Source organism: Nelusetta ayraudi, unplaced genomic scaffold, assembly GCF_046127955.1.
Source record: "Nelusetta ayraudi isolate G7.1 ecotype Tasmania unplaced genomic scaffold, CSIRO-AGI_Nayr_v1 ptg000136l, whole genome shotgun sequence".
Taxonomy (NCBI): Eukaryota; Metazoa; Chordata; class Actinopteri; order Tetraodontiformes; family Monacanthidae; genus Nelusetta; species Nelusetta ayraudi.
Window position 1 is genome coordinate 5,148,632 of NW_027466186.1, and position 22,513 is coordinate 5,171,144.

Sequence of the window (22,513 nt, forward strand, 5' to 3'; positions counted from 1 at the left end):
TATCAAGTGTCTCATTTTGACATTGCTGTTCCCCATTATTTAACTTTATGGTCTTGTATTGGCAAAACTCAATGTAACTTTCATAATGTAACATACATCATGACAAACCTTGTTTTTAATGCCAGATTTAATGTGTGGCCACACATATATTGTAATGTATTGGAGCATCTTAATTAGCTGTATGTTTGTATTATATTAAATACAATATGAAAGCTTGCATTATCCACATCAGACGGATAAATACAGTAACATTTTCAGAGCTCACATTTTAATCCATGTGTCTTATAAGTTCTTAAAAATGAAACATAAGCAGAGTTTTCAAATGTGCAAATCGAAAAAACCTTCAGTCATCTTAAAGATTGGGAGCAGCTGAAGATTGCCTCTTCTCGAGGGAGCATCCTCTGGATTGGTCAGCATGACCCTGAATCCCAAGTGTTCTTTACGGTAAACGGAAATGGAACGCATCATGTCAGGGACAATCCACACAGACGGAGGAGCCAATATCCACCGCAGACAACATTTCAGAATGATTGCAGTCCTGAAAGCTTTCAGATATATTGATGTGTTGTAATCGAGAGGTGGCCTGAATGTTCCTGAAACAGGTTTGGTCAAATTTACTAGTACACCTGTTGCTCATTTAGTACAACCTTTTCAGGGGTTACAACTATTTCAGATTATAGAGGTCTTGCTAAGGCACAGCTACAAAAGCATACAGAGCATGTGTATTTTTTATACAAAGACAGTTGTTGGCACCAAATGTTTTATTTAGTTAGTGTTTGATCATAAACACTAACTTTGATTGTCCCCCCCCCCCCCCCCCCCACACACACACACAAACATTACATTCTCACAACTCTTCAATATTGACAAATGATGGAACTGGAAAAATGTTGCATAACGTTGGAAACATTTTTGTGCAGACTGCGAACTGAAGAAATAAAAATAAGCACAGATCTCTTTCTCTCTCACACCATCAAATCTTTCACATTTTCCCTTTTAATTAAAAAATTATCCTTGAAAAAGTTTTTTTCTGTTTTGTTGACGCGCATAAAGAGCTGTGACAGATGCCACCAGCATTCTTTTCCAAAATGATTTCAAGCAGAGACAATTGCAAAACCATTTTGGCTTCGGATAAAGGCTCCTTTATTGCGTCCAATAAACAAAAGCAATCATGTATCATTCCATGGCTGACGAGGTGGAAGAAATATTTATTTTGAGGTATATTGCTATTGTTTTATGCTTCATTTCGTGTTTCTTTAGGAAGGGAGTTACTATGGACCAACCAGCTGCTGATTTTAGCGGAGGTACACCATATCTCAGCTGAAACAAAGATATAAACTAAAGCTGCAGTTTAGAGACTTGGTCTGATGGTGTTGGGTTTGCTGACAGTGTTTGATGTTGTTGTTGCTCTGATGTTAAAGTTCTTGTTCACAGTGGTAGATGTTCAAGTTCCAAAGGATTTATGATTGATGCATAGCCTTTGATGGGCATGAGCAGGCCTGGGTCCACCACAAAAACTCATATCAGTCAATCACAAGCTCTTTGAATGGGTTCTAAATGGTATCTTGATGAAAGTCAGTGATTAGAAGCTGTTAATGTCCCTTTTGGTGCCCAGCAGTACCTCTGCTGTGGATTATTTAGGTAAATTCAGCCAAGTCGGTGTTTGGTCATTGCTTCATTGCTTTGGGTGTTGTGACAATGTACAAAGGATCGTTTTTGTGGGATAGGTTTGCCAATGTCATTTTCTCTGTGGCCACTTACAGCATGATTTCTGTCAGTACTATAGATTTTTGTAACACAGTAATGCAAGAAAATGGATGACGCCATATTAGCCTTTAACCTTGCTTATTCACTCTATAGATCACTCATCTTAAAAATGTCCATTTGTCACTTTTAATGTTTTGCATATTTTAATTCTACAAATGCTGCAATTTAGTAAGAAGGGGGATTTCATTAAGATTTTTACAGAACATGTATGAAACAAAACAACCATAGCTATTCTCCTGTATCCAGGTACAAGACTATTCTGTTAGAAAAATCATAATATTCAAGAATGTTATATGATCACATAAACCAAGATTTTTTTCCTTGGATTAGATTTTGTTTGTGTAATTTAAGACCTCTGAAATTACATTTCCAGTGTCTGATTAGAAACGTGGAACTGCATTAATGGTATGGTGAGAGTAGCAGGTTTTCCTGTCCATTCGTTTCCAACACGCTGCTGAATAGGTTTGTTCTGCAGGTTGCTCTTGTTGCGTACTGCCCTCTGCTGACACGAAAGCACAACTACAAAAAGCAATGAATAATAAGACAAGACCTTGATGACGAAATGACGGTGAGATAGTACAAATGGGCCTCCGGGGTGATCTGTTTTTTTGTTGTTTTTTTCTATTACCAATGCCAATAGTGGATCGAACCATCGTAAATACGCACTTTTATGTATTTGTTTATTTGTTTTGGGAGCCAGGTGAAGGTAATCAGGCAGAGCACGCGAGGAAGGAGCAGAGTGAGTGAGTGAAAGATAAATCTGTCCCTCTGGTTAAAACAGATATGAACGACAACAACAAAAATATTCGACCGTAATGAAAAATATAGAAGACTATGTGAGACAAAAAACAAAAACAAAAACACAACAACAAAACAAAACATGGTAAGAACTTAAGATGAGGGGTTGGCTGTTCACTTTTAGAGTTTTAATGGCCGTGCAAACGAAACGTGGCGCAATACAAACAAGTACATCGTGTACATGTTCCCCGCTGTGGCGTCACACCAACATTAGCACGAACAAACATGTTTTCGTCGCCACTTTGGCGCTGTCACCGGGAAACACGTGTTCTCAACGGCTCCCTCGACGCTCAATTAACTTTCTCACAAGTGAAGTTGCCCTGGTGTCCGCAAACTAGCCGTAGCCACAACGGAACTAGTCTCTTTCCGTTTTTTAATACTTCTCGTCCCGCCGTTTTTGGCGAACGAGGCAAAGAAAACCAACTTTTTTTTTTTTTCTGTATCCCTCCGCTTTTGTAGATGAACGGTTAACCATCACCACGTTGACTGCAGTGCTGTGGCGTCCCTGCTAATCGACCAGAGAACCGCGTCGTGTTTCCATAGTGACATCCCAACAGATGAGCTCCCACGATGGGCCAGCCTACATCCTGGAGAACACTGCCCCCCCGGCTGCCTTTCCTCGTCTCCAGCTGCGTCAGGGTACAACACCTGAATGACTCCGCGTTCTTTTGCCTGTCAGGGAAGTTAGTTTGAGTCGGTGTATAACTGGCGGTGATTTCGTAGGAGAGCTATAGCCGTGGTTTCGTAGGCGCACTGTCGTTTTTCTTTTAAATTCAATCCCTGATATCTCTTTTTGACGGACCCCTGTATCCAGAGTGCGAAAAAAAAAAAAAAAAAATCTGCGCGTGACCGCTCACCCGCGCAAAACGTTCCTCCTGAAATGGATCTGCACTAACTTCAAGATGACAGCCTGCGAGCGTGGGATCCGTGTCCGGTGCCTTTAGCCAATACCTCTCTCTGTCTCTCTCTCTCTCTCTCTCTCTCTCTCTCTCTCTCTCTCTCTCTCTCTCTGTCTCTCTCTCTCCGCGTCGCACGTCTCCCCGCCTTTTCACGCACGACGATGAGCGTGGAGAAGCCCAACTTTTTGACTCAGCCCGTCGTCAAGAACGTCTTCATGTTCCGCAACGGCGACCCCTACTACCAGGCTCGGCGCATCGTCATCAACCAGAAGAGGGTGTCCACCTTCGAGACGCTCCTCAGAGAGGTGACCGGCGGGATACAGGCCCCGTTCGGGGCTGTGAGGAACATCTACACGCCGAGGGGAGGCCACAAGGTGGACTGCATGGAGAGCCTGAAGACTGGGGAGCAGTACGTTGCAGCTGGCAGGGAGAAGTTCAAAAAGCTAGAGTAAGTGAAATGTTTGTCTCCCTTTTCTTTTCTTTTTTTTTTCTTTTCTTTTTAATATTAATAATAATAAGGTTAGTCTTTTCAAAACAGTGATTGAGCTTTTACCTGTTGCAAGACCTCATTTTAAAGTTATTCAGCTCATTGCATGCTACCAGTGTCAGACAAGAAATTGTCAGGAAGAAGGGTGGGTAGAGCACTGGGGTTTTACAAATTTTTACAGTTTTTTTTTTATCTGATTTATTTTTCATCATTGACATTGCTTTCTATGCGAAAAATAAACATGTTATGTTAATATTTTAATTTGTTATTGAATGATTTAAGCGTTTTCATTTGTTCTTTTGTTTTTGCGACTTATTTACATTTATTTTTTGTTTTCTAATCAAACCTGTTAGAAACAAACTTTCATTCATTTAGTAATTGTCCTTTTTTTAACAAGACACTCTATTACTTTTCATTATGCAACCTATGTTGTTGCTGTACACTCACAGAGGACGCATGCCAAACTTATATTGCACGCTTGTGCATAATTCAGTGGTCAAGAGTTCTGATTTAATTAGCTTGCTGATTCTTAATAGGATGTTATGTATTGTAGTACATCTAGTAGCAGGACAAAGTAAAATAAAATGTATTGTATTATACTTTACGTGCTTTTACACTGTTGTGAGATGAAATAGACCCATGTTAATCTGAATGGAATTGGCATAATATCTTTGCTAAAGCAAAGAATGTTTGTACACTTTCTATAAACTTATTTCCTGGTTTTCTAGTTACCAACAGATTGGTTCCCGGAGAAAAAAGATGATGCAGACGTCCCCTGTGCAGGTAGGGAAAGGAGTGTGGCCACATCACCAAGCCACAAAATAATTAATGATTCAAATTGAAAGTGAGTTCCTGTTTAAACCTCTAAAATGTCTAGCTGTGGTGACTCGCACTATTTCAAGTTTTGTGGAATTTCAATCAAAATGTATTTATGTTTGCCAACACTGTACAGTCAAAGGTCTTCAAGTAGTCCTGCATCCTGAGACAGTTGTGAGAAATGTTCCTTGATCTTTTTCATCATGATGGAAGCCAGTACTAAAGAAATACAATCTGACTTTTTCCCTTTCATTTCACAATAAGCCAAATTCCACATCAAGTGCACAGGCAGAATATACTGTATGTATTTTGTAAAGGTGAAATCCAAATACATTTGTCTGATCTTATTCAATTTAAACATCTATTTTTTTGTGTTTTTGTTTGTTTGAAGTGAACTCTTTTACTAGCTGCATTTTACTAGCAATGTTCCCTTACAACATCCTATCTAAATTTAGCTTAGACAACATTTGAGACAACAACTATATGCAAGATGCATGAGGATTTTGCACGCTTGTGTTCACACCCCCAGTGTAAAGGTTTAGAAAGATCATTTAAGCAAGGTGTTGTGTTTAGCAATGCACCTGTTGTTGACCATGAAGAATCACTTTGTTGTAGTCTCAGTTGCCATGCATTATTGATCAATGGATCATAATCATCTCCTTTTTTTTCAATGTATCTTTTATCAGCAGCTTTGAAGTTAGAGCTGAAACAAGAGACGCTTAAAGCCAGACGTCCGACTGGCTCATATGTGTTTGCACAAAGGGGTTTAAAACTGACTGAGGTTCTTAGTTTTGCTCTCAGTAAACCGAGTTTTCCTTTTAACCGTTGACACAAAGCATCATGGATAACTTTTAGAGCATATTATTGTCTGACGACGTCACAAACATAAAAGTAGGACCCCATTAATAACCCACTTGACCTTCATGATTGCTGCCATTTATTTTGCATTAGAAGCGGGTTGAAAAAAATCTTGCTTTAAGAAAAAACAAAAAAAACAATTTTAGAATCCATGTATGAAAAACCTTTGTTCATTTTGTTTTTATGTTTTGTTTTAAAACAAACTATTCTCAATGTCCAGACACTGATTGTTGTAATGAGGTAGGGCCTCTTCTGGTTTACAATCAAATATAACATATTTTTAGACCCATACAAAATGAAGGAAGTCTCTCCGAAAAGCAATCAATCTAACAGCATCCTTGATTTTTATAAGCAGTCTTAACTGTTTCTCTTAGCTCATGATTTCATTTTTACATAATCACTGAATGGCTTCTTTATCCCATTGAGTTTCCTTAAGGAGGCCTTTCTGATTTTCTATGGTTAGACAAAATGAAGGACTTATTTTCTTCTTAAGATAAACAAGGGGCTGTGGCCATCATTTATCATTATCAGTTGTACTCTCTGTCCATCTGCATTATTGACATGCATGTCAATAATAGAAAACACTGACATGTATTGACTTGTTATTGACATGTTATTTTTTTTTTAGTGATGTTGTCAGTGCTTCTTTACATCGTGTAATGTTAGCACTTCTTTTAGAAAAGTAAGGTGTGGAGTGTGCAATTAACTGAAATCAGAGATTTACACTTTTTGATCAATTCATTAAGGATATAGTTATTACACATTTCTTGCTTTGATTCCTAATTCCTCTTAGCCAAGATAGAACAGCAACCCACACAACTGGCTTGCACATCTCTGTTGCCGAGGTGCAATCACAGCCCCCAGAAGACTTTTAATAATACACCTTCTCTCACACACACACACATGATCATCTTAGTCACCATGGGTTACCAGTTAGTGGAGTGCTAGCCCTTTGTAGCCCTTACTAAGAGCCCATTCTTTTGCAGACACAGGGATTAAAAACTGATTATTTGAGTGTGTATAATATATATATTTTTTTTAATCCTTGACTTCAAGGGAAGGATTATCATCAACTTCTTCTTGCCAATCACAAACAGGTTTTGAAAAATGGTTTTGTTGTCAAAAAAAATGTCAAAAATATGATTTTCAATTGCAAATTCTTGGAGCTTGTGCTCTATTTTCAGGCACCTCATGCCTGTCACAAATTTGAATTCTCTATGCTGACTGATGTCCTTATTTCTTGGACTTCGCAAGTGACATTGTATTCTAAGGCTCTGATGTTAGTAATGGTTTTCAAAGGTGACCATATTTCCATGCTGCAAACTTGGGACTCATGAATTTGACATTAACTGATAGATGACACCTCAGTCGATGAAGTCACTGCATGCATTTTATGGTGTTTATTGTCTTTCACTTCAGCAGTCCAGTGTTTGTTTGTTTGTTTTTTTTTTTTTTAAATGGACGGGGCAATGTTTTGACGAGTAAATATGACTATTAAATCTGAGTCTCTACTTTGGGCCAAAAAGTTCTTGCAGCGTCCACAGGCTCACTTTACCCTTTGTCCTTTCTTGTCTTAGGCCAAACCGCTTCCACAGAATCGAATCATTGTGTCGGCACGTTTCCTTAAACCCATCAAGGAGCCATGTACAATATTGTAAGACCAGCTTTCCAGTTATAATATTTATCCTTATGTTGTTTCTTTTGCATTTTTGTACAGAACTGGATTCTTAAACCGTGTGGGGCACTATGACCTCTTCATCATTCTATGTAGAAACTCAAGTCGTACAATTGTGCGACAAACGCGCAAAACCAATCCTGCCAAATCCAAAGCCAAATTTACATCTGCAGTCCTCAAACTGACGACAAAAGGAAATTAGCCGTATGCAAAGTCTGATGCAGAGCTTTTTTTTCTTGCATACTGTCCCGTCAAATGGGATACAGTAATCTAAATGCAATGTGTTTTCTTGTCAGTGTGGTAGCAAATGGCGATGTGTTGAACCCAGCCATGAGGCTGCTGATCCACCAGAGGATACTCAGCCAGTTTGAGAGGATACTAGAGATGATCACAGAGAAGATGGGCCTGAAAGTCTTAGGTGGTGTTCGAAGGTAAAGCGTGGTGTTTTTAAAGGTTTTGTGTACGTTGACGGATTAACGACGCATGCTCCTGTCACACTTCCATCTTTCATTGCAGACGATGCCTATTGAAATGCAGCCCAGTGCAGTGTCATTTTTCAGATAAATGACAAAAGTCTCCAAAGGCTTTAATGCTTTTGCACTTAACAGGTTGAATTTCAATAGCCCAGTGAGGGCGCTAACAGGAGTAGACCATTCTAACAGCGACTGGTCTTACAATGGGCATTTTGAATAGCTGTTTTTCCATACACAGTTTACATAATCAAAATCAATGTTTTGTTTTGGCTGTTGGCTTGTTTGAAAAAGTTTTACATTAAATGAAACTTTAAACCGATAAAATATATCAATATCAATAGCTATACCATATTTTCCTCAGTGATTCCAGCTGGGCTGAACTAAAACCACCACAAAGAGCCCCAGGACAAAGAGCCCCAGGTGTTGAACTGGCTTTCCAAAATCCCCAGATCTCAATTCAATTAGGAGGCATCTAGTGCTGGAAAAAGCCTGATTCATCTATTGTCCACTGCTCACAAGTGTCCACCCACTTCCTGTCTGTGCCCTAATGGGTCTGAGATGTCGACAACCCAGGGGGGGATTTCACATTGTTATTCAATCTGTGGTTTTAAAGTTGTGACTGATTAGTTGACTGTGTGTTGTCCAGCCTCTACACCTACGAAGGCACCCCAGTGACTGATGGCAGTCGGCTGGAGAGCGGCCAGCTTTACGTGGCAGTGGGGAGAGAGAGGTTTAAGAAGCTGCCCTATAGTGACCTGCTCTTCACCAAACCCAGAGGAACAAGGAGGGTCAACGGGTGAATACTTGGACAGCTTGTTGTCTAAAACCTGTGCCTTGGTAGCTATTGTCAACGCATTTTGATGTCGCAGCCATACGTAACATGGTAAAACAAGTCAAAGCAGTTTAGTGAAGTCTCTGTGTGCTTGCAAGCACTGTAGAAAGAGCGACCTCAGTAGATGGTGATCATTTAATCTGACTCATCAGTTCCATCATGATGAGTTTTGGAAATTTAAAGCTACCAGGCCTACCAGGGACGGTTCTTGGAGACTGGGACCACAGGTTGTCTTTGTAATGACTCCTCCAGGGCCAGTAACTCCTAAGTCTCCTGAAACCTGCCTCCCCAAGCACCAAGCAATATTTCAAAGGACAAGCAGACAGTACTGAGGGAACAAATGTTGTTTTTGATGTTATAGAAGTCACATGTCAATTTAATTTGAAAATCACTTTCAAAATAGGATTTGGCTCTCACCGGGTTTATAGACATTGATTGAGTTGAATTTAGGTGAGTTCAGTCATTGGAGTTCCGTGTGAAGGACAACATTTAAAATGCATGTTGGAATGTGTTTTTTTTTTTTTTTTTTCATTTACAGGATGAAGGCTCACTCTCTACCACCTATCTACAGATTCTCCAAGCAAAATGGAAATGTAAGAATTTAATGTTTTATTTTTTTGCACAATACCAATAACAACACAGCAGTAGATTTTGCTTGCATGTTCTATCTTTGCATTGCCATCAACGTCTCCCTTCAGTTGAGAGAGCGTTTTTGTTTCCTCCAGAGTAAGCCCTTGATTAATGGCAGTGACAGCACGGACGGAGACTGTAAAGCCTCCCCTCCACGCAACAAGGAGCATCTGTCCTCCATCGTGAGAGAGATCTCTCAGGCCAGGCTCATCTCCCTCAGGAAAAAGAGGAGTGGACAAAGCATGACACTCAGCCTCTCTGACAACGGTAATGTGAAACAAACACAAAAGAATACATATTAATGGAATATATAATATATGCATCAAGGAGGTCCGTTGACTACGTTGTAGCCTTAGGTCAGTGTGTGCATTAGTTTCACACACATTAAAAAAAAAATCCATGTAAAACAGGATGAACAAGTTACATGAAGTAAAACAATTTTACATTGAAAAAAATAGTTTGAGTTTGAGTAAGTTCATAGTTTGAAGGGCTGTAACTCGGGCGTCCAATTTGCATTATGCCGAGAAGAGTCTCGTCGTCAAGGAGAATTGTACGTTTGGTTCCTGTGGTAAAAATAAAAAAGAATGACAGGTAGGTACATAATAATAATACATAAGATTAGATTATATTTATCCTCTTACATAAATAAAACACAAAGGTTTAGGTCATGCATGGGTTGAAACCTTATGCAACCTGTGCTCTCAAACGTCCACATGGTGGAGCTGTTGCTCTGCAAGCAAAGGTGACTCACTGACAGCCAGAGAAAGTAGGTCTTGCATGATGACATTCACAAATTTCACAAGTAATACATTACGTCATCTTTTGGGCTGGTGATCAGTGTGTTATAATGTCCTGCAGAAACTCTGCGTCCCCAGCGTGTCGTAACTCCTGCGCTCATTGGCAGCTGGCGCCTCCTCTGAACATTAAGATGTTTTGTTGCTTTGGGACACCAACAGATGCCTTCCTCAAAAAAAGGCACAAACACGGCATACAAGAGTGCGAGCGGGAATTTAGAGCGCCTGTGTTTCTTTTCCCCAAATTTCACACGAAAAGGGATTTGAGTGTTGTGCAAGCGCGCCCGCGACCTCGCTGTGACACCTACTGCGGTATGAGACGCATTACGTCATCTGCTGGCTGGTGATAGATGTTGCCTGTTTCCTCCTCTGGCAGGAGAGTTGACAGCAGAAGCCCAGAGGAGCGTAGAGAATTGTGTATGTGGTTCAGGGGAGCTGGCATTTTGCATCAAAAGAGAGGGATGAGGAATGTGTGTGCGTGCGTTCTTTGTGGCAGCCTGTGTGCACATTTGAAACCTGTAATTTCACCCTCAAAATCCACCATGCATCAGCTTGCATGGCATGTGGCATTGGAGCAATAAAACATGCTGCATTATTGGTCCCCCATGGGTGACACTGACCAAAGATTGAATTAACAGACAGACAGCTTGGAAAACAAGATCAGGCATTAGACTAGAAGATGGTTTAAATGGCTTTGAAAGCATATCATACTCTTATCCATCCTTTACTGTTTGACACACAAAGGTGCTTTTTTTTCCCTTCATTTTGTCATGTTTTTAAGAGGCATTTCTTTCATACGCAACCAAGACCGTTGGAAAGCGCTGCCTGTTACTCTGTCCATGGTGCTGAACTAGGGTTTGCCTTTTTCAGTTTTTGTTTTTGGAAGTACTGTCGATATCACCATTTGGGAAATGTGAAAGCACAAAGGTGTGTGTGTGTGTGTGTGTGTGTGTGTGTGTGTGTGTGTGTGTGTGTGTGTGTGTGTGTGTGTGTGTGTGTGATGGAAAAATCCTGCCATGTCTTGCTTCCTAGGTAACTACAATTACTTGCTTCTCTTTCCTGAGGTAAAGAGATGGAAAGAGCACAGCATGCAACCGAAACTACTGGTAATTGTGTAGGTCACACCACAAAACAAAAGATTGTTTTATTGGTGTCATGCCAGTAATTGGCCAAGCGCACCGTGGTATGAGAAAGAAAAAAAAAAACAGTATTTCACAACCACAAATATTTTCTGTCCTACTTTGTTCCCCTCTCGTCTCCTTACATCTTTTTTTTTTACATGTATTTACAGAGAAGAGGATTTGAAATAAAATGAGAGAAATGTTAGAGCAGGTACAAAAGGTAAGGTTGAGAGTGAATTAGACAGAGGGAAGGTGCGACTGTGGATTCAACCACAGTTCTGTGTCCACTTTATTGTGGCGGGGTGCGTGCGTGCGTGTGCACTCGTGTGTGATTGTCAGCACACCAGTGCCTATTACTCACTGTCTAACAGCTGTTTGGAATAAGTCCAGCAGTTTCTGCCCCGTTGTATTCCAAAAGCTTCAGATTTTTCTGCTTCATTAGAAAGAACATAGCACTGAGTGACAGCAAAGACAGCAGAGGGGTGGGGAGCGACATCATGCAACAGCTCATGCAGCAAAGGTCACAGAATAAATCTGAACACGATATAACACAGACATTCGCTTGCAAAGACTTAACCAACAAGACATATTGCCTGCTGCACGCTTCACACAACACAGTTATGGAAGCTGTTTTGTAACAGGGAAAAATTATTGGTGCAATTTGGCCGGTGTGAGCCTTTAACCACACGCTCGGGTTATAAAAGTCAGGACACAGTTCGCACTGATCTCAAAATAGAAATGGTAAGAGCATAAGTGTTCCCATTCGTAAAGGCCTTTTGTGACCAGTTGAGTTCAGTTAGTGGCTCCGTTGCGAGTGGAGAGTATAGAGGAAGATGCTAAAAACCGGCAGAAGGAATGAAGGGAAAGGATGGCGGAAAGTACTGAGCGGTGAAGGGATGAGGAAATGGAGGGACTTGGACTGATGAAAGGCAAAAAAGGGCATTAAAAGGTTGAGATGATGAAGGCAGGAGAACATTATGAGGAACAAGAAGAGGGGCAAGAAAAGAGAGCACAGGTGGAATCAAGTGGCGAATATGATGAATAGCCTGAGATGTTGAAGTGTGAGCAGTGAGTGGAACAAGAAATAAAAAGGACCCAGAGATATTGAAGGGCAGAGGGAAGGGTGAGGTTTGGATAATTGCCTTTCATTTGGATAATCACTCCATTTAGAGTCATCAAAAGCAGAATTTTACTGGCCCGTGCCCCTTGCTGTGAACAAATTGCCTCTCCGAAAATTAACAACAACAAAAAAAGCCTTGAGGAGAAAGAACAGGCTCAACGGTGTAGACAAGCAGGAAAGAGTAAAGTAGGAACAAGCTGAGAGAGAGGGAGGGGAGGCTTTCCCCTGATTGCATGGACACTATGTGCACTGTTTTTTAGTAGAGCTGGATACAAAATTCAGCTCAGTAGACTTTAAGAATAAAACATTTTTTCAATGTACAGAACTAGTGGTGCCATGGGTGTAGAGTAGACGGAAGGGACATCAGGCACTGGAGGGTAATGAGGGTGTGCCTGCACTGGTTTGTTTTGGTATACATGCAGTCTACAAGTATGACTTGATTTGGTAAAATTTGTGCATATATCCTCTTAATCTCAGTATAATTTACCAAATGTAGCAGGTTTAACCATGTTTATACTGAATTTGTGAAGATTTAATTAGGCTGAAAATGTTGGACATTAATTACATGTGTGTATGTTATGTATGTACATCACATTTCGCTTCAGTCCAAAGCACATTTCAAAGGAACTTTACCCTATTTCTCTGTGGTGACTGCTGCACGGTTCTGAGCTTTACCGTGTGTCACGATGAGCAGTAATTATTTACGGCCCTGCAAAAATATTTCTTGAAAGTGTACGACTTATGCAGCCTCAGCAGCCTGAGAGTGAGCAATATGGCAGTGAATTGCACGTTCACCAAATCAAGAAGCTGCTTCACTTAAGATCACACCCCTTGTTTCCTGAAAGCAAAAATGTCATGTCAAGGAGAAGGAGCAAATAAATACCTGTAATGTGTTTTATAATAATAATAATAATAATGGATTAGATTTATATAGTGCTTTTCTCGTTCAGATATGTGCATTTTTATGTACTTTTTTTAATTGATACAATAATTAAGTCGACAAGGTGGCAGCCATTTATTAAGGTTTTTAAAACAAGGTTTCGAGACCCGTGTTTATGTAAGTCAAAATAATGAGGTTTTTGATAATTGATTTCAATTTTCAACCTTTGCGCCAGTACGTTTCAACTGCAACCTTGAGTTCCCACAAGTAAGCACCTGGCTATTTAATTCGGTTCACCATCCCAAGGCTCGGCCGCTGTTGATTAAAACCACCCAGAAGTGAACGTGGGAGAGACGGGAGCGTTTTCTGTCTGTGCCCTTGTGCTAATGTGTTGCCTTTGCAACACGCAGCAGCCATCCAGGCGCATCAGCCCTCTGCCTCGGGTGTCATAAAATGTGATGCCGCCTCAGGGAATTAGCCTTGTTAGCATATGTATCCATAATTCCTATCAGGATGAAATGTGGTTCAAAACAGCACAGAGGGAGCAGGAGACATGCTCAGAAAGAGGCGGCGTGTCATAAAAAGGCTCAGCGGCACGGGATGAGACATGGCAACCTTTTCTTCTTGCAGTCAACAGTTTTGTGTTAAAAAAAAAAAAAAAAAATCCTGGGTTTCCAATATTTTATTTTTTTATGCTCATCTGTGCCTGCGCGAATGTCAAATTCTGAGACAACACAGCCGCCCTTCCCAAAACCTCCTTCGCACTTCCGCCTCTTTCATCTCGCCACTTTTGCCGAAAAAGGTTCCTCGCGAACCTTTGATGCAGGATTACTGGATTAAAGAGCAGGGTAGCTGCACTAATCTGCCACATTAATCTGTTAACAAGTGTTTCCGCGGTGACACACAAGAGCGCCGGCTGCGACATGTGAAGTATGGGGTTAGTGTACCGCCTGACACTTCCATTGACACAAATTTTCTTCATTTCTGTCACTTCTAATCTAGCCCCGCTTTGCCTGTTACATTATTTATATTGCCGCCCCCCCCCCTTCCTTTTTTTTTTGAGCTTGAGCCGGGAGAGCATCTGGAGTAGCTGCCATAGGAACACCATCATCTGTAGGCTTTCTGCATCAGCCTGAGACACCGAAACAGCTTTGACATTCAACCTAAATGGCAAGAATAAATGTGTGACATTTGTGCGGCTGGAAAGTTTACATCCCGCGCCGGAGCCGGGCTTAAGAGGGCATCAGAAGTCAGAGTTGCCAGTGCAGAGTGTTTTTTGTTCATTACTGTCACTTGTAACGCGGTCACACACGCGCTCACAGGGGTGGCACTTATATTCCCCGCTGTTTAACTCAAAAGTATGCAGTTTCCCATGAAACGTAAGCATTGTGAGAGTTCAAGAGCTCAAAGTTTGTTCAGAAATAACGAATGACGCGTTTCGTGGAAGAAAATAATTGTGTTAAAAATATCGACTTTGGTCAGCCTTTCTTTCTTTTTGAATGTATACCTTGATTGCTTTGATGTTTGTAGTCACACAAGACACCTTTCACTGAACCATTTCATGCAATTGAGATTCATAGATATAGATTATCAATGTCTATATTAGATTATGGATAACATTTTAGCCTCAAATCCACAGCTTCCCCCAAACTCACCAAGTTAATTTAAAACGCTACGGTTGGCAGCAAACCATCGAAGAAGCAGAAGTCAAACTGGAAAAGAAAGGAGTAGTGGCTATGGCAATGTACAGCTTGACAAATTGAGAACATGGCGACAGGTCTGAAGGGATAATTATGCTAGTAATACTTGACTAATATGGTCAAGTTATAATTGCTCTCCCTGTTCAGCTGGTAAACTTCATGTTTAACTCTATACAGGGATATATATATGGCGTACTGGAATTACATAGTCAGCAGGAACACCGTGTCATGCCATTCAGTGTTGCACTGCGTCACATCCTATTTTGTAAATGACTCTCATAAATCTATCTCGTCCCTGCGAACAAAAAAAAGCTTTTTGAAGGAGATTCTTTTTCGTGTGATGTAATAATGTAGGTGTTTCTGTTGCTCTTTTCTGCCACAGTCCTCCAAAATGTGCTTTGAAAGAAGGTAATGGGAGACCCAGCAAGTGAGCAAGTTCTCACCGAGCATGATGTGGATCATCACTTTTCTGAAAATCCTTGACGAACTAGAGTTTACGACGGGGAGTGTAGTGCTTTTTGTGACTAGTAAACAAAATTTAATGAGATGAATTCTAGTTAAAAAAAAAAAAAAAGTCACAATGACATTTTAAAGTAAGGAGCGATGTAAAAGAGTTGGATAAGCTGAGCTTCGCCACGTTAATGATTGTATTCGCAAAATTGACGATTCTCTTCAAAGCTTTAATGTTTGAGTCTCTGCCAGTTAAGATCATTTTATGATGAATCTTGTTTATTTTTTATGCTTGCATGAAAGACAGTGCGAATTATATGAAAAAGTGCGGCGTCAAGTCATCACATTTTCCACAGAACAGCTGCATTGCCCTCCTCCCCCACCTTGTGTCCCATCGCTATAAAGTCAACACCAACTGGGCCTTTCATTTGTGGCCGGCCGCACAGCCATCAAATGCTTTAACAAGACCCTGGTCAGAGCCTGGAACCCACTTGCTGAGTGGCAACATTTCATAATTATCACTCCGAGTTACTACTAGTGTTGTTTTACACCCCGCCATAACTCAGCCATGTGCTGAGTGGCTTAAATCAGCGGAATATAAACAAGCACTATACTGTACCGCACCGCGTTTGTGATCATATACAGGTCGCGCAGAGTGATTTAGGTACATTAAGTAGTACATCAAGACCTGAGTGTGTATTTAACACTGAGGAGCTAATCCGCTGAAAGTAGAACTGGCTTGTGGAGGGCATTCCAGTGATTATTTCCTGTGTTTATGAGTTTATGAGCACAAATGCAACAGAGGTAGCTTGTGTGGATTTAGAACTACAATCTTTGCTCTTTATGCATTGATTTAAAAAAACAAAACAACAACAACAACAACTGATGTAGTAAGAAAAGATTGTTTGCTTTAGAAAATCACTCTTTTGACATCCAAAGCACTCTTAACATCTAACAAAACAGAAGCAAATTATTTTCACGTTCATTTCACGACAAATTTTTATTATATTTAGTCGTGTGTTCAAGACTGGAGTTTTTATGTTTTTATTTTGCTCCGGCTGGAACCAAAAATAAACACAGGGTCAAAACTCAATTTCTGTCCTGACTGCCAGGAGCAGGAATTACTCAATACCAAAGTGTGTGGGTGTGTGTGTAGTAGTAGTAGTTAACTCACAACTTCATGCGTGTGTTTTCACATTCAGCATCTAGCAAGTCACATCATTTACAATGGGCTCTGACCTCACCAGACGGTTGCGGGGTTGTCATTAGAGCAGTGCGCAAAGCATTTTCAAAAATGTTACTAATAACACCATTACAACGTGACTGCATTCCCACTGAGTGGTGTTGTGCCGCAATAAATGATTATGGAAGTGCTAAATTCTGCCATTTTAATGGCAGTGCAACAGCCTCAGGCTACTGACTGTTATTTTTCTAAATGGAAGGCCATGTAGGTGTGTTATGGGAGCTACGGTGCTAATTTTTGTGCTTAATAAGTCCCACGATTTGACAAAACAACTGTGGATTCAAAGCCTCAGAATTACCCACTCAAATTGTATCATTTTCGCATGTGGAAATGTTGGAGCACAGCTCTATTAAGCATTTCAATTTGCACAATGAAAACAGACAGACGGTTTAGTGGACTGAGGTGGGAGGAGTCAGTGGGTTTCACTACTTTAGAAGTTCAGTCCGCATTTTGCAGCAGTCAATAACATTTTGTAAATGTCAAAACTTGATATTTTTGAGTTTTGTCCATAGCCACTGAAAAAATATCACAGTATCGCGCCTTGTCCACTCCATCCCCTAATTAGCTGCCTCATCAAGCAGTATGATATTTTGTATGGAAATAATATTGAAGTATTGCAGACACGTTTTTTTTTGTTTTTTTGAAGTGCATTATTCTAGCCAGCGCCATCCAAATCTCCTTGTACCATTGTACTGAGAACGTCCAATCATCCAAAGAGGGGGAAACAATGGCATAAAATCTCCCAAGTGCTGCACTTAATGCTTTGGACGACATAAAAATCATGCACAAATGGTGACTTCACTGCTCAAAGGAAAACATCCACCCTCCGTAAACCTATTTACGGTTCCATTAGCAGTGAAACACAAGAAATGTATACGCCACAGCTTTCCTGCAGAAGTGGAGGACGTGATTGTACTGCGCAGTCTGGGGTTGTTATTGAAGGATGGAGGAGGGTTGGGGAGGGTGGACTTTTAAACGCAATGTCAGACAGTCTCGCTCCAGCTCTGAACTGGAGGCTTGAAGCAAACAGTGATGTAATGCACACGGCTGTCGTCGGTGTTTTTTGGTCATTTGGTTTTTACTGTTTGAATAATGAACCAGGCCTCAAAAGTTCCATAAGCTTTAATTTATATTTATATGGGTTAATTTAAAATATATTGCTGCAACTCTGAAACAGTCTTTCCTTCACATCCAACATACCTTCCATTTCCTTCATCAACACTATAACTCGGTTCAGGAACCCCTGCTGTGATGCTGATGACATCGTAATAATATCATTTCTGCATATTATGTCATGAATTTTTATGTTACCTGGTATAACATGGACATAGGGTCTCTTTTGTTAAGCTTTCTAAGGCGTAGACATGTAGACGCAATAAGTACTAATGTTAACTGCAGCAGAGCGGAGGGAACACATTATTCTTGTTTTTCCACAAAGCAGAATTCCTCGACAACAAGAACAGCCTTTTTCACGTTTGGGTGTTTAAAAAAAGCAACAGAAAAATTGTGTTTTCTTTCTGTTGAATGGGAGGTTGCTGGAGTTTAGTGCCTCCAATCACTTTATCTTCAGTTGTCTTTTATTACATTTCCCCGGAAACTCCCATCATTTATTACTTTACCTTTCATAAGAATGGCAGTGAGAGCCATTTACGTGAGTAATTATACCCACTTACACTTGCATCCTCGTTTTACCTCGCGCTGATGGACGACGCGCAGAATCACTTCTGAAATGTGGGTGTGTTGAGTCCACGTTTGTGTGCACGTAAAAGAGGGAAATGGGTGTGTGTGTGTGTGTGTGTGTGTGTGTGTGTGTGTGTGTGTGTGTGTGTGTATGTGTGTGTGTGTGTGTGCGTATTTGTGCACATCCCCGCCTGATTGCAGGAGGGAAAACCAAGAGTGTGATACATTTCCATTTACACACATGCATACATGCGAAAAACCATCAAGCCATTCCCAGTGCCAGGACACAAATCTACCGGATTTAATGAGGAGCAAGAATCCCAGATTCTAAATATTGTGTTTAATTTGATTTAGCGCTTTCATGAGGCTGCACCTCATCCTTAAATCACGTTAAGATGTTTAGAGTTGCGGCGGCTCTGCCACTGCTTACTGCTTACACTCGCTCATTCGGCCCTCGCCGCTAATGAATGCTGGTGATTTCCATAAAATATTCTTAAAGAGGTCCGTTATGATTACCATAACGTTTCATCTCCGACCATAGCTAAACTTCAATCAGTTTTGCATTTGAAAGGCATTAAATGTCTCTGTAAACTCTTCTAATCTCTGCCCAAGTCATTTTTCTTCTTTAACTAGTGTGAGTAGAAGAGAAACTAATATTAAAGACATTAATTGCAATGTTTTCTTCTTTTAAAAAAAAAATTAAGAAATCTTCTAATTTTGCTGCCATTTTCTAATTGGAAATCTCACTCTCATTCATTCTTTTTTTTTCCAAAAGAGTGCAATTATGTTGTTTATCAGAGCGTGTAGTTGTTTTCCTCTTACGGCGTTTTGGGTTAATTACTCACAGGCCTTTGCGATTGCACATACGCATTTAAAAAAAACAAAAAAACAAAAACTTCATATTAATTTTGTATCTCAACAGACCTGTCGTGTTGACTAGATTGTTTCATTAGAGACAAGTGTGTTAAGTCGCTTTGGCATAATTACAACGCCACTATGCACACTTTTGCACTTGTTTGGACAGTAATCGATGACAGGTGTTCCCTCTGGCACGCTCCATGAGTTCCAGTATGTTCTTGGACTATTGCATTTGCATTATGGCAGATTTTTACTTGCCAATGATCTAGCACTTTATCGAGTCTTCCACACACACGCACGCACACACACACACACACACACACACACACACACACACACACACACACACACACAAACGTCCTTGCTGCTACTTGTATCTTATGAAAGCTTTGAATTTGTCAACAGAGCTCGCCAAATTCTGAACATTCAAAGGAAGGTGCTGCTGTTTGTTTTTGGTTTTTGCTCCCTGCTTTGTATTGTCAGAGACAGGAGCAGAAGTGTCACAAGGTAATTCAATGTGGAGACACCGCCTTCCTAACAAATACCCGTCCTAAGGCCTTATAATAGTTTCGGAAATTGAATATTGATTCTGTCTTTAAATTCTTCCCCTCCCTCAAGTAGCTTCTTTGTTTGTTTGTTTTTTTTTAAGAGAGAATATAATCACTAAACCTCAGAGTTTCAGAATCTCATTTAAAAATGTCATTGTTTATATGTATTAGATTTTCTCAAGGCAAACGTGACGACCAATGTTTTTCAACGCACCACCAGGTGTCAGTCTTGAGCTGCGATTGTTCAAGCCGACAAACCTCCAGCTTGGCTGTAAAAGGTGCATTATTTCAACGAGTCAGTTACTAGAGCATGAATATCCCTTATTTATGGGAGAGTCTTTATGTATCTCTGGAATGATGTAATGGGCAAATTCAGGCTTTAAGATCGTTTAGAGTATAAATTTAAAAGTGTCCCTGTAAAGCTGCATTAGAGGAGGAAAAAACAAACCCGTGGCATAAGGCATTTATGCCAGAAGCGCCAATAAAACATTCAGAATGAACCAGCACATGGTTTGTATTTAGAGTGTCTGCCAACAGACTTGTAATATATCATTCAGCTGTGTTCAGCTCTACTTTGGCATTATTAGGCCTCTTTAGAAAGATAAAGTCATTCAGGTTCAAATTCAAACAACTGTGGTTGAGTTGTTCATGTGCCACTTACACCCTTGTACCTTTTCTTTTTTTTTTGTTGTTGAGAAAATGAAATGTTTTTGCATAAGGCACAATAAAACACATTGGTTTCCATATGCCATATCACACACTGAGACATTCCATATATGTGGATCCCTATTTGATGGTAGATGGCTACCCTTGTTTTGACACTTACTCATGCACTGGGCCTTTTTTTGCTTTTTGCTTTTTGTCTTTCTTATTTTGCGCCTGTGTTGCTCTCTCTGTTTCCAGCTGATCTCGAATCAAAGGCTGATGACGGACACGCTGAGGACAAAAGCCCACAAGACCAGCCAGCCGAGGAGGTAAACATGCAGTGTACATAATAGATTATTACAGGGACAAACAAGCATATCTCTCTAAAATGATGTGTGCGTACATTCTGTTTGATACTAAGCGCTCACCGGGGGAACGGGGAGTGTTGAGGATACGGGCTCTTTGTTGTTTATCATGTGATTATGTCCACAATATACCAAGAAAATAACCTTTTACTGCAGTAATGCACAGGCTCAGGCTATGCAGTTCCATATATTAATGAGAAAAAAATGACGTGCTTGCACATATTGATAACCTCTAAATGATAGTGGGGTATTTGCACCGTCAAAGTACAACAGGACTCAATTTTGGTTTGATTTTGCTCATCTTAATGGTTATTGTTCAAAACAAAGATGTTGTTTTCTTGTCACTCGCTTCAAAGCAGGTCATCTTGTCCCAGTGCATGAATGTCCTGTTTCACATAGCAAGTTATTGATCTGTTATTATATAACCCCAATTATTCACCTTGACTACACCACATAATACAATATAAATGGGTTGGTATTGTTTGAGCAGAGGGCATTGGGAAAGCCATTTCCCCGTTCTTTTCTTTTCTCACCTTTAACATCTCACATTTTTAATATGTGTCATAAAAAGATTATTTTTCACACCACTTTATTTGACATTACTGTAGACCCCTGACTCATGGCAAAGTGAGAGATACTGCAAAACAATCCCACAACAGCCCTAACATGCATCTGTAAATTGTAATGTATTGCATTACAGAAATTTGCAGAAGGTGATCCAAAAGCCGAAGAGGAACCAAGCGAACAAGCCGAAGACAAGAGAGAAGCAGACGCTGCTCCTGACAGTGTGACAGAGGAAAATACTTTAGCCAAACAGGAGCAAGAACAGGGAAATAATGGTGAAATCGAGGCAGGGGAGGAAGAAAAGGATGAGGAGCAGCATGATGGGAAAGAAAGGGAGACAACAGAGTGTGAGCAGGAGGAGCAGCCAAAGGGAGACGAAGTAAAGGAAGAGGTCGCGGATGAGAGCAAGGAGGAGGTCAAGAGTGAGGAGCAGGGGTCCGGCAGTAGCAACAGTGATAAGACCCAGAGCAGCGCAGAGAAAGGGGATGGAACCCATTCATCTTCTGAGGCTGAAAAGGATGAGCAAGACAAAAATATTGGAGAAAGGAAGCGAGATAACGAGAAAAGCAGCGAGGACCAAGCTAATGATGTAGGGGAAGAGGAGAGACAAAAAGAGGAAGAACACAGCGACGACACGGGGAAGACTAACGAGACAAATGAGAACGATAGTGGCAGCCGCGATCTCGGCAACAGTAACCAGGAAGGAGATGTAAGCGCAGCCAAGGAGTCGGGGGAAGAGGACAAAAAGGTGAATGGGCAGGTCAGCGGAGAGGATGATGAGGTCGCAAGTGAGACCGAGTCGGAGGAGGGGGAGAAAAATCCAGCCGGCCACAAAGAGGCCCCGGCAGACGGAGACAAGGGAACAGAGGATGGTCAAACAGAACCACTCGGAGGTGAAAAAGAAAATTAATAGGAACAAAAAAGATTCAGGGACGTGTTTTCGTACGACTGGAAAATAATGATAGCGACAGAGGGCGGACCAAAAAACACGAGGAGACAGATTTTCCAAAAAATATTGAACTAGGTGGTGCTGCACAATCTGCACTGAAAAAACCCGAGATCTAGCAACACTTGAAAGCTGTGAATGAATGATTGCTTAGTTATTACTGCACACAGAAATACCTTTTAAAAGTTGTAGTCGCGCTTCCAGGAGCTCGCGTCGTAAACACCTTTCAGAACGTGCCCCTTTTTTCCACTACTGAACAGTACGTGAAATATTGAGCAATGTTCTCCTTTACTCACTGAGCCACTGTTACCTCTTGGGCCGCCTCGCTGTTGTTACAATGTGCTGTCTGTGAGCGATGTGTGAA

The 22,513-nt window shown here is 40.7% G+C and overlaps 1 protein-coding gene across 1 annotated transcript; it reads left to right on the forward strand.

The window, feature by feature from the left end:
- The first annotated feature begins 3,586 nt into the window (after nucleotides 1-3,586).
- On the forward strand, nucleotides 3,587-22,128 carry LOC142879488 (uncharacterized). The gene is made up of 9 exons (XM_076012829.1): nucleotides 3,587-3,912; nucleotides 4,680-4,734; nucleotides 7,203-7,279; nucleotides 7,597-7,731; nucleotides 8,420-8,569; nucleotides 9,144-9,198; nucleotides 9,331-9,502; nucleotides 20,533-20,603; nucleotides 21,340-22,128. The coding sequence occupies exons 1-9, from the start codon at nucleotides 3,626-3,628 to the stop codon at nucleotides 22,111-22,113; spliced, it is 1,776 nt and encodes a 591-aa protein (XP_075868944.1). The 5' UTR covers nucleotides 3,587-3,625; the 3' UTR covers nucleotides 22,114-22,128.
- Nucleotides 22,129-22,513: the final 385 nt, after the last annotated feature.